This window comes from Dendronephthya gigantea, unplaced genomic scaffold, assembly GCF_004324835.1.
Source record: "Dendronephthya gigantea isolate DGI-Jeju-01 unplaced genomic scaffold, DenGig_1.0 000094F, whole genome shotgun sequence".
NCBI lineage: Eukaryota > Metazoa > Cnidaria > Anthozoa > Malacalcyonacea > Nephtheidae > Dendronephthya > Dendronephthya gigantea.
Genome location: NW_021163104.1, coordinates 741,974 through 755,540, shown reverse-complemented (window position 1 = coordinate 755,540; position 13,567 = coordinate 741,974). Strand labels below are relative to the sequence as shown.

General features: G+C 34.5%; 1 protein-coding gene across 1 annotated transcript; it reads left to right on the top strand.

The window, feature by feature from the left end:
- The first annotated feature begins 284 nt into the window (after positions 1 to 284).
- LOC114533742 (angiopoietin-related protein 4-like) lies at positions 285 to 6,910 on the top strand. The gene is given in 9 exon segments (XM_028555337.1): positions 285 to 381; positions 526 to 746; positions 1,521 to 1,563; positions 2,160 to 2,282; positions 2,441 to 2,563; positions 2,822 to 2,878; positions 3,898 to 4,275; positions 6,208 to 6,433; positions 6,435 to 6,910. Coding segments are annotated over 9 exon segments (1,314 nt in total). The 3' UTR covers positions 6,481 to 6,910.
- Positions 6,911 to 13,567: the final 6,657 nt, after the last annotated feature.

Sequence of the window (13,567 nt, the reverse complement as noted above, 5' to 3'; positions counted from 1 at the left end):
TTTCCTCCTTTTTCCTTTTAACTCAAAACCGTCAAGGATATATACTTCAAACTCTTCGCAGTCCAACAGTTTTTCAAACTAAAAGCATTCGCTACCCCACTTTGCAATGCATGATTGCATGTAAGTGGATTACGTCGCTATAGCAACTTAATTGAATTTTCAAATTTTTATGAAGCACAGTCAACATGCTATCTCATGATCATTTCTTATTCTTCTTTTTCTTGGACATAACTGCGAAAAATATCTTCCAGAATTACCAAGTCAGAGAAGAGACGATTTAAACGATGTTTGTAGCGGCCAGCTTAAGCTTGCTGTTGCTTGCTATTGGAAACATTTCAGCAAACCAATGTTCCCCGACGAATTACGAAACAATCATAAAAGGTGAGTATTGTCGAAAAAAGTAAGAGAAAAAATATTGTCTTGAAACACCATTTAAATGGTGAAATCAGTCCCGAATAAAACACACAATTTTAGTTGAAATTTGGGCATTAATTTGACATTAAAGGATTTTGTTAAAATTTTTAGGAGGTCCATCGTTGCCTGCGGATGAAATAATATCAAGACACAATGTTACATCTTCAGCTGTCATGTTAGGATGTCACACTCGCTGCAAAGACGAAAACAAATGTGTTGGATTCAACTACAGAACAACAAAAAATGTTGAAAATTGCCAACTGACAAACGTTACTAGAAAGAAAGAAGAAACGAAAACGGGAGATTGGATATTGATGCAAGATATTGAAGCGGTAAGATTGATAAATTACAAAGTCAGTGATATTTAACGGTTTTTATTTTTCATGCAAACAACAATAATTTCAAACATGATTGTTTATACCGATGCTAAACATGGCGAAATATAAACGATAGAAAAAAAAAATTGTCATTGGACCTCCGTGGATTTGACACGAAGCAATTAGGGGTTTTTCTCGCTAGTTTCTATTTGTAAAAAGGTGTTGTTCAAAATTTGTTTACGATTTTGTTGGAAGAACCTAAAGAACATGTTCCGAAGTCCGAACTCAAAATTTGAACTTTTAATTATATAGACCAACATTAAACATATTGCGGTTTTGGGAGGTTTTTTTTTGGCGAACTAGAAAAAGATTAGATTGTCTGCATTAAGCATCCCTAGTACAAGTTGATATACGAATTTCAGAAATCTGCATATCTGTAGCAAGGTATCAACTTTTCACGAAAAAAAAACTTGTTATAATAAACTGTAAGAAAATATTTTCTCTTTATCTGCGATCTTTGGACAACTCTGCAAAAATACAACCTCTTTCTTTTATAAGAAATATACGTTATCTCACGTTTCTTTTGTCTATGCCTGCAAAAATGAACATTGAAGAAATAAAAAAATCATAAATTATAAAAAATAAAGAAATTATAAATATATAGTCGTAATTTTCGTTTAATACCGTTGTATTAGTGTAAATATAATCTAGTGATATTTTGATTGATGTGTAAAGATTAAAATCAATTTTTTAATTAACTTCAGTATTGTTGTAATCAATTTTGTATAGGCAAAGAATGGAGTTAAAAAAGAAAAGATTACCAACAAATCCGGTAATTTGCTTTAGAATTATCACAAATATCATAATTTTGGAACATTCCGAATATCATTCGGAACAAAACTACGAGAATTTTAATATTTACTAAATAAATTTATTAACTATTTTGCAATGAGAAATATTTTAAATCTTCTGTCAATATGCGCCACATTAATGCAATACGTATACGAATGAACCTCAAGGCAACCTTTAATGAATTTTTTTTGGTAGGGACCGTACCCTAGCCCTAACCCTTACCAAAAACGCTAGCGAAGTAGAAATGTTCAAATGTTGATCGAGCCCGAAGGAGCTTCTACTATCCTAATGTCAAAATAATATGAAAAAAATGTTTTCATGCTTGAGAAATGATATCAGTGAAAATTACATTGCCTTAATTTCGAGTGGAATTCATCAAAAACTCAAATTAAAGACAGGCTGAGCTGAGAAAAGTGTGTCAAGTGTGCTTCCGCATGAGCTACGAAGATAACGCACAAGAACGAGCGTTGTTCGCTAAATTTAGCAAAGTAATCTCTGGGAATAGTAACACTCTTGGTCCTAATTTTGATTGGAAATGATACACACATAGGCTCCTGACAAGATCGTTTATTTCAGATGTTGACGAGTGTTTCCTGGGAACTCACAAATGTCACTCAAACGCAACCTGCAATAACACTATTCGCTCTTACGAATGTCACTGTCGCAGAGGATTTTTAGGAAATGGGAAAACATGTTCAGGCAAGATCAATTATTTTACACACAGTATTAACATGTTACACTTGTATATCAGCCAAATTTTTTCTAGGCGTCGCCGTTAGATTAATTTTTAACGCAAGAATTTTCTCCTGTTATAATTATAGTTCATGAAGTTAATTTTCAACTATCGTTTATTTCAGATGTTGACGAGTGTTCCCTGGGAACTCACAAATGTCACTCAAACGCCACCTGCAATAACACTATTGGCTCCTACGAATGTCACTGTCGCAGAGGATTTTTAGGAAATGGGAAAACATGTTCAGGCAAGATTAATTATTTTACACAGTATTAACATGTTACTTGTATCCACCATATATTTTATAGGCGTCGCCGTCAGATTCATTATTAATTAACGCAAGAATTTTCTCCTGTTGTAATTATTGTTCATGAAGTTAGCTTGCGACACACAGAAAATTATTAAGACGAACAGATATAGAAGGACTAGATTGAGTTCAATAATCGAAAAACAACATTCGACGTTTAGTGCGTGGAGATTTAAATTTGATTTTGATCTTTTGAAGGTTATATTGAAGTATTAGTTCTCACTGCAAATGTGAAAGTATATAACTGCACGCAACGTAATGCAGCAGATAAACGGTAAACGGTATCGGTATTTCAAGCTTAGAAGGTTAGATCGGGCTAGCTCAGAAAAATTTTTGCTTCGTTTGAAATGGCGAGGGGCTGCTGCATGCATGTAGTTCTAGTTTCAACAGTGAAAATGCCCACACAATGCGTGTTCTAAAGCACACTGTCCATGAGGATTTTTTGGAAATGGGAAAACATGTTCAGGCAAAAATATTTTAATCGACTTTTATATATGCAACCCAAATTTAGGATGGCACCGGGATCGCAAAGGACGGCGTAAGTTTAATTTCTGCTGGAGAATCGATAGTTAATCATCTTTCTTAACTTTTCCCTGACTGAATTTGAGTTATGTTTCCCTCCCAAAGTTAAAAGTGTTGCCTCTTTCTTAAATGATCCTTCCAGGAGTACAGTTCCACAAAATCCATATAATGATATCTTCCGGGGGGGGGGGGGTAAAGCATCTCAATTTTTTTCTTTTGCGGGCACAAGCTTTCAGAGCACAAGCAAAAATAACATTTAGAAGAAAATGTGGGGCATTTTCAACCTAAAATTAACAGAACTTCTGCATATCGCATTTTGTTTAAGAAACAAAAGAAAGGGCATTTTTTCTGTTGAAGTAATAATTGAGCCGTGAATAGCGTATAGAAATAGGCGTACACCAATGTGTTTTGAAGGCTAAAAGGCGCTTCGAGAGTTAAAAAATTATTGGTCGCTATAATATAAGCTTTTATATCTACAAAAATGGCGCTTGTCAACACAGAGAAGGGCTCTTCTCGCACATAAATGACAATTGTAACAATTGAAAAATTTTGAGGCATGGGGTAACCTGCCTTCCGATAACCATTTCCCCCTGGCGAAGTCAAACTTGGCAAGTGTACAAATTTTCTTATGCTCTTATAGAAATTACTTTTTTAACGGTGTGACAAAAATTAATATGACAGCTGAAAGGTAGAAAAAAATTAATTCCCATAGGAAAAACTGCAGGGGTTATAAAACCGTGATTATTTCTCAGGTTTCCGCTGCGCTGATTTGTATGAAAAGGGAAAGAATCAAAGCGGCATTTATGAAATTAATCCTGATGGAAAGGGAAGTTTCAAAGTGTTTTGTGATATGACAACATCAGGTGGAGGATGGACTGTATTTCAACGTCGTCTTGATGGAAGTGTTGACTTCTACCGTGGATGGCAAGATTACAAACAAGGTTTTGGTAACTTGAGCGGAGAATATTGGCTTGGTCTTGACAAAATACACAGGATGACAAATATTTCACAAAATGAACTTCGTATCGACCTGGAAGATACATCTGGAAACACCACTTACGCTCATTATGATTCATTTAAAGTCAGCAGCGAAAGTGAGAAGTACAAGTTGAGTGTTGGAGGTTATCATGGTAAGCATTATACATTAAATTGAGCCATATTTGAATGAAACTATAGGAGAGTCCAGGTCTGTTTACAATTAACTTAGCAGTGAACTAAAAACCCGGCGTATTAAACATTGAATCGTAAGAAAAATTATCAATGAGTCATTGATATATATATATATATATATATATATATAATATATATAATAATATATATAATTATATATATATATATATTATATATAATATATAATATGTACACCCATTTGCAAAAACGTTGGCCGCAGATAGATAGATAGAAAGATACTCGAAGTCTAATTAGAATTGCATATCATTACATTTGCATGGGATTTCTATAATATTACACAACATATGCAATTCTAATTAGATTTTGAGTATCTATCTATCTATCTATCTGCGGCCAACGTTTTTGCAAATGGGTGTATATATATATATATATATATATATATATATATATATATATATATATATATATATATATATATATATATATATATATATATATATATATATATATATATATATATATGAAGAAACGTTGGTATTTCGCCGATCAACCCCAGAAATTTGAAATATCATTTGCAAAAATTTTGAAATTAAAAACAATATCAATTAAAACAAAAATCTCAGGGATATTTTATATTCGAGGCCCCATTGAAATAAACGTCGGACGAATCGGTAAAATGTAAAAGACTGAGAGAATGAAATATTATTTAAACGAGTACATACAAGAGAATACTATGATATTCGAGGTGATCTGTGTATATAGTACATATAAGGGAACATAAGGCTCCGTAGTAATGTTCCGGAATGTAAATCTAATGTTCTCAGTGTCTTATACCTCATTACATTGACACGATTGATAATAGACAACAACTCTTTACCATAGCATTTTCTGAAGGAGTGTTTCAGCCGCGACGTCATCGTGTTGCCGTCCTACACTCTTAAGACACCTGCTATTTACGGGATGGATTTGATCAAATGACAAAATCTGTATTATTTTTTGAACAATCTTTTGAACTAACTTTCATGAACAATAATATATCCTACGACTGTCAGTAACCATCATCAAGCCTTCGCTTTTTCCAAATAACATAACATTCTACTTGGATTTCATCAAGATTACTGTTGAGTATCCGTACATCCTTTACAATGACGGGATGAAACAGTGAACAAGACTTTTGCGAAATCTTCAAATCATAAATTCACATTGAGGTCATAGCATTTGAGCTGTAAATAGGCCTGGGGTTGTCATCCCTTCACTAGCCTGAATGTTATAGGAGTGATAATCCCCAAGAATTGAGGGGATATAATCACCTATAGTTAAGTTGGGGTAATAATCCCCTGTGAAATTAAAAGGGAAAATAATCCCCTGTAATTGAAGTAAAGAACGGGTGATTGACACACGAGGATTGCCAGGGTGATTTGCCGCTCTTTCCATCCTCTTCGTTGAGTCATCAAGTGATACGCGGTAATGGCTTCCATCAATTTTCCTCCAAAGACGTTTCGCACCGCAGAAGTTTCTTTTCACCGTCAAGTTGTAATTCCACTCTTGCTCATTGCAAATAAAAATCACTCTAATATAATTATACAGCTAGCCGATTACCTTCCAGCATAGAAAATGTTAATTTTGAATTATGCTAAATATTAATAATTCCGAATTGTCCTATTTACCAAGCATTGTTGTGATAAATTTGGCAAACATCTTGAAGTTAAATACTGAAATTAATGCATGGTATCATTAGAATACAGAAGATATAAAATTAATAAGTAACGAATAAAGAAATAAGTATACGAGTCGCGCAATTATTGCCAAAATCATACTCGTAGTTAACAAATTGTACGTTGTAAACACTCGCAGGATTTTGGCATTATTTGCACCCGTATTGGTTCTATTACATTATTAATTTTTAAGACATCATATACTTTTACATTAAGGTACGGCAGGAGACTCGTTCAAAAAACATAACGGTATGGCTTTCAGCACCAAAGATTCTGACAATGATTTTGGCAATAGTAACTGTGCAGTGAAATTCAAAGGAGCCTGGTGGTATCGTGATTGTCATGATTCCAATTTGAATGGTCCTTACCGTTATGGCGCACACTCATCGCACGCTGATGGAGTCAACTGGGAGCATTGGAAAGGCAATTATTATTCTCTGATCAACATCAATGAAGATACGACCACGTGAATTTGGAAAAAAGAAATGAAGTTGTTGAACAATAAAGAACTAAAAAGAAACAGGGGTGTAGTGCACTAACACGGAACTTGGTGCATGGTTTTTATAAATATTTAAAATATTGTAATATGTGACGTATATTTAGATAGAGATTCTATAAGAGTATTCATTCATACAGTTCATTAGAATCAGCTCATTTTCATGACAGCTATATCTCCGTTTGCCACATTACATGCATATAAAACAGAATATCTACGAAGGAAATGGGAATTTGGAAAAGGACACAGCTTTCAACATTTAGTATGAGCAATGTTAAGAACAAAACAAAGACTTATATTCTGTCGAAAGTTGTCCCTCCTGTTATGGTATTTTCCTCATTGCCTCAATTTCTGCTGCTAAGAGAAGACTGTGATTCTATGCATTGCTTTGTTGGCGATTTTCAATGCGGTAATTTGCCTTTTTTTAGCATAAATATTTATTGTTTTAACATGTCCATTTATATTAATCGTTTTGTTTGGAATAAATAAATTTTGATATTTTTTAATGAAGAAAAAGTCTTTCGATATTTTCCGCGCGAGGTAATAGTGAAAATGAAATATAACGTGTATATAGGTGTGGAATATCTTCATTTGTGTTTGACAATAACTTTGAAAAAGCCTAGCAAGGTGGGTTTAATTTAGCCCATGATTTATTCCTGGGTTACCGCGAACCCCGTTTTGAACAACACAATAAAATTAATTAACTCTGAGGCAAAATTTATCTCCCATTCCTGGCACATGACATATAATTGACGGAAGGAAGTTGTATAAAGTAGCATCCTGTTCATTTCTGTTAAAATAATTATTATTCACCATTGCGTCTGAGAATGTCATAAGCACCTTTATACCTTCTAATTTATCCGAAAATCATCCAATATACGTCACGTGACGGAATACGCCAGTTCTGCACAAACACAATGCATGTTGGAGAAAATCTCGGCTGCCATCAATATCCATTTCTTTTGAAGCTTATATTAACTTACAAAGAACTGTCTTCGACTGCAAAACACTGTCTTTGATCGTCTGATCGGTCATGATCAGTCAACTGAAACACGTCTTCAGCTCGATCAGGCCAAATCTCCACGATTTTTGTCTGCATCGAAACTACTAAATCAGCTAATCAGATTGATCACAAAACGCTTCCCATCAACTCTAGAACGATCAGACCACTGAGCTCTACCATTATTCCTGGAGGATTTACTCTCCATCAAAAAGTGAAGCAAAAAACATGGCGGCGTATCTTGGCGTTTACTTATTGTTCTTGTTATTGTTTCATACATATTTCAAACATTTTTTTTCTAAGGAACGCATTAAAGGTTTCAAGATGTAAAAAGCTTACTTTGAATCAAAACAAGCAGAAGAATTATTGGGAGGATGAAATTTCAAGCAAGATTTTTCTTTTTTGTATAGCGGCATTATTTCATCAACCACATGAAATTTCAAATCTGTGCCGGAGTTTCTTTTAGTATCATGTATATTTATGAGGGGTATTTGCAGGGGTATTTTCGTGACCTGTGATTAGTGTTATAACGCGCGAAAAATCCTAGATCCGCCCCAGATTATCCACTACAGCGCGATAGCCGATAATTTACTTTGGAAATAGGAACTACAATTAATCTGTATATAATTAGCACTCAGCACATACCAAGTCTATTATCATAAAGTGTATACATACCACTTTTTCAATATTGTATTTCCCGGTGCAAAACACAAGGTGCTGTCAGACGAGTTTCACGATAAGGACAAACTTGTTCGAAAAACAAGTCTAAACAAGTTCGATTAAACTATATTCTAGTTTCGCCCACCGTGTACATACATGTTATTTCAAGTCACAAATGCAAATTACACAAATATTAATAGAACAACAATACCTATAATTCGCTGCGAACAAGCGTTTGTGTTTCGCCCTCCCCGGCGATCTCTCGGCGCCGTAGTTCGTTCTGAAATGAAATAAGCAAGGAAAAACAGAATCAAGTCGACAGCTCACTTGCAATTATACAAAAATATAGTCATAGAGCAAAGAAAATCGCAAGAATATGCCCCCTGGCCTATCGCTAACGTATTCTTGCTATTCAAATCAACACGGCGATGAACTAATAAACAAAACCCAAAACCAAAGATCAAGCCAACACCGGATTCTTTCAACTACCAATCATGACAATGTCAATATACCTGAGCAAAGATTCGAGTGATCCTTCCTTTATGAAGATTACCAAGTCTGATTTTCTTCCCGAAGTCAAGTCACCACGTTTTCAGACCTTTTTCAAACGTCGTGCTTCTGATGTGCCTAACCGATTTTAAGAACAATACATATACAGGGTGTCCCAAAAAAAAGTCCCCGCTATTGAAATGAAGCTTTTGTTGGAATTTGAATGCATGATCAACGCAGTAGTGTGTAAATAGCATATTTATTAGGTTGAGGCATTCAAATAAAGCGTCTTGCTTTCAATTGGGTTTATCATAATATTAAGGCAATCAGATTCGAACAAAGGCTTGATTTCAATAGAGGGGACATTTTTTTGGGACACCCTGTACAGGGTGTATCAAAAAAAAGGAGACCTTTAGAAATCAAGCTATTGTTAAAATTTGAATGCCATTTCAATTGCATTTGCACATATGCTGAACCGTAGTGCGTTAAATATTGATGGGGTATGCATGCATACATTAGAAAATGAATTGACGTTTGTACACAAGATTGTCTGCTCCTGGGAATTTGAAAATAACTTTAATAGCATAAGGAAAAAAAACGACCCAAAAATATTCAAATGACTAAGCACACTACCAGAACAAAAATGGTTCAACTGACTTCGGAGCAAAGAGTTTTTGTAGTCTTAACTTATACCCAGCCTGCCGTCATCAGAAAAGCAGTTCGCGATATGCACAAGCGTACGGTAGTTTGTGTTGAGAGAAATGGAGGCCACGTTGAAGGTCATGGTCCATGACATTCAGTTCTTTTGATGTTCAATTTATCAGTAATTTTCAATCTGGATCGAAATGTCAAGTGAATCTGTTTCAGATCAAGTTGTAATTCATTCCTGACTCATGTAAACATTTTAATAGGCAGATTTTGTAAAATGGGATGCTGAGCCATTCCGGATTCAAAGTCAATTCTATCTAACAGCCCTAATGCTCGCACGCAGTGTTAAAAATTATTGAACAAATGATTTGTTCATGTTTTAAAGGAACAGCTAAAGCAATTTACCATGCACGCATACTGTTATCGCTTTTGTGCTTAGTCGTTTGTGCTTAGTCATTTGAATATTTTTGGGTCGTTATTTTTCCTTATGTTATTAAAGTTATTTTCAAACTCCCAGGAGCAGACAATCTTGTGTACAAACGTCAATTCATTTTCCAAAGGTCTCCTTTTTCTAATGTATGCATGCATGCCATCAATATTTCACGCACTACGGTTTAGCATATGTGCAAATGCAATTGAAAAAGCATTCAAATTTTAACAACAGCTTGATTTCTAAAGGTCTCCTTTTTTTTGATACACCCTGTACAGGGTGTCCCAAAAAAAGCCCTTCAAATATGCGTCGTGTCGATATATTCAATCTATTGGTCAAGTCGATCGACTGCATGGAATCGAGATTAACGAATGAGAACGATTCAATATTAAATTGAAGTTTAAAGTGTTATTATCAATTCTTGTACCTTCCGGGGATAGCGTCATGCATTACTACAGGTGATGTCTTGTATCTTTTATTAATTAAGAATAATGCTATACTGTTACATTGAAGTGATATTTTGCGTGTTTTATATTGAGAATGACACAATACTATGGATGTCATAGTAACAAATTGTGGGGTTGATTAGACTAGTCAGGGCAAATTTTTTTTGAAAATAAGCGTGGCTATCGCAAATAAATCGTTGAATCGAATAAAAAATTATATAAAACGTGGTTTTCGAAGGTGGAATATGTGAGGGCATGTAGTAATTGTTACCAGGGATTGTCACAATGCAGGGATAGCCACGCAATTATACGACCAACACGAAACCGAGCTTATTTCAGATGAAACACTAAATATTTTTCTTACCTTTACCTTATTTCAAGCCGTTTAGAAATTTAGTGTATGAAATAAGCGTCCTAAGTTGCCTAGCGCTCGGCATTAGAGAAAAATAAACAAACTGTAAACAAACTCACAAGTTTATCTCAATGCTGTGGCACAATTAGTCTTTATTTTGGCTAAACTGACATTAGAAAAATATCTGCTATTGCAGTATTGTTAATAAAATATACGTAAATATTCTCCACACCAGACAAAATTCTCTGGCTCTCCTGCATGCATGCATGGTCTTATCCGCATTGCCTCGATTCCTGCTGCACTTTAAAACAGCTAAGAAGATCAGCTTGAGAGCCTAGAACAAAATGTTTTATTTTGGCTAAAGTGGGGCCTTTTTGTCTACGATCTACGACGCAGTTAGTAGATTTTGTTCGACGTTGCTAGTCAAATATTTCGCATGAAATAAGCTACGGGAAGTTAATTATAATGTCAGGACTTTGAAATATTCATACATGCAAACGTTGCAATATGATTCGTTGCCAGTGCTATCGACTATATCGAACCGTACGTAAATGTTATTGACTATAATCAGCTATGAATCCACTAATTTCCATTATTCTTGTTTCCTTTATAACGGTTCTTATTGTAAATTGCAATCATTTACTTTGTAATAAGAATTCTTAATAAAAGACAACATCAAAAATGGCCGTTACATTAGCATTTGTATCCTCACCGGAGGAATCGCGGGTTCGGGGAACGAGATTGCACATAACATAAAAAATTTATTAGAATTCAAACAAGCCCTGGGTACGAAGTTTGAAGAATTAACAGTCCATAAACTGCCAAATAAGGGACGTTAATAATTAATATTTAGCTTGCACTTAAATTATTCATTTGCCGTTGAGTGCTATACTAACATGCATATTAGTATTTTATAACTGTTCGTCCATGCAGTTTTCCCGAAACCATGCAGCTTTTCAAATAAAGTCCTGATATGATTTCCAATAATATATCTTAAACAAAGTTGTGGTAAGTCATTTTAAACATTAAAATTTATTTCCATTCACATTGTTTTGCAAAAAGCAGTCAAAATTTTGTGCTAATTTGCGAGCTTGTAGGTTATAGATGCCCTTAAATAACAGAAACTTCAATAAATTTTTCCCAGTTAATAAAGAACGTAGTTAAACTTAAAAAGAGCTGGCATTAACAATTCAGTATATTAGCTATATATCAATCAGCACATATACACCAGCTTTCTCGACATGCAATTCAAGGACTTAGTCTGCATGTATATATATAATTAAAAAACGCGATTCTTGAAATGAGATGAAATTAATCAGCCGTTTGAGATTGAGATTGTTAGAAGGGATTGTCACCATGCAGGGATAATCACGGAATTATACGACCAACACGAAACTGAGCTTATTTCAGATGAAACACTGAATATTTTTCTTAGCTTTAGATTATTTCAAGCCTTTTAGAAATTTAGTGTGTAAATTAAGAGTACTAAGTTGCCTAGCGGCCGGCATTAGAGAAAAATAAACAAACTGTACCAATTAAGCAAACTACGTGCTTAAACAAATGAATGTCAGTCACGAGTTTATCTCAATGCTGTGGCACAATTAGTCTCTATTTTGGCTAAACTGACATTGGAAAAATATCTGCTATTGCAGTATCGTTAATAAAATATACGTTTAAATATTCTCCACACCAGACAAAATTCTATGGCTCTCCTGCATGCATGGTCTTAGCCGCATTGCCTCGATTCCTGCTGAATTTTGAAACAGCCAAGAAGGTCAGCCTGAAAGGCCTAGTACAAAAATATTTTATTTTGGCTAAAGTGGGGCCTTTTTGTCTACGATCTACGATGCGGTTAGCTGACCTTGTTCGACGTCGCTAGTCAAATATTTTGCTTGAAATAAGCTACGGGAAATTAATTATGCTGTCAGGACTTTGAAATATTCATACAAACGTTGCAATATGATTCGTTGCCAGTGCTATCGACTATATCGAGTCCGTACGTAAATGTTATTGATTATAATAAGCTTTGAATCCACTAATTTCAATTATTCTTGTTTCTTTTATAACGGTTCATGTTGTAAATTGCAAACATTTACTTTGTAATAAGAATTCTTAATAAAAGACAACATCAAATATGGCCGTTACATTTGTTTCCTCACCGGAGGTAACGCGGGTTCGGAGAACGAGATTGCACAATACATATAAAATGGAATTCAGACAGGCCCTGGGTACGAAGTTTCAAGAATTAGCAGTCCATAAACTGCCAAATAAGGGACGTTAATATTTAATACGCAATTTGCACTTAAATTATTTATTTGCTGTTTAGTGCTACTAACATGCAAATTAGTATTTTGTTACTTTTCGTCCATGCAGTTTCTCCCGAAACCATGCAGCTTTTCAAATAAAGTCCTGATATGATTTCCAATAATATATCTTATAATCAGAATTGTGGTAAGTCATTTTTAACATTAAAATTTATTTCCATTGACATTGTTTTGTAAAATGCAGTCAAAATTTTGTGTTAATTTGAGAGTATGTAAGTTATAGATGCTCTTAGAAAACAGAAACTTCATTAAATTTCCCCTAGTTAACGAAGAATGTAGTTAAACTTAAAAAGAGCTGGCATTCAATTCAGTATATGAGCTATATCAGCACTGATATACACCAGCTTTCTCGACATGGAATTCAAGGACTTAGTCTGCATGTATACGATTAAAAAACGCAATTCTTGAAATGAAATGAAATTATTCAGCCGTTTGAGATTGTTACCAGGGATTGTCACCATGCAGGGATTGTCACGCAATTATACGACCAACACGAAACCGAGCTTATTTCAGAAACACTGAATATACTCTTCTTAGCTTAAGATTATTTCAAGCCGTTTAGAAATTTAATGTGTGAAATAGCTAAGAGTCCTAAGTTGCCTAGCGGCCGGCATTAGAAAAATAAACAAACTGTACCAATTAAGCAAACTACGTGCTTAAACAAATGAATGTCAGTCACGAGTTTATCTCAATGCTGTGGCACAATTAGCCTCTATTTTGGCTAAATTGAC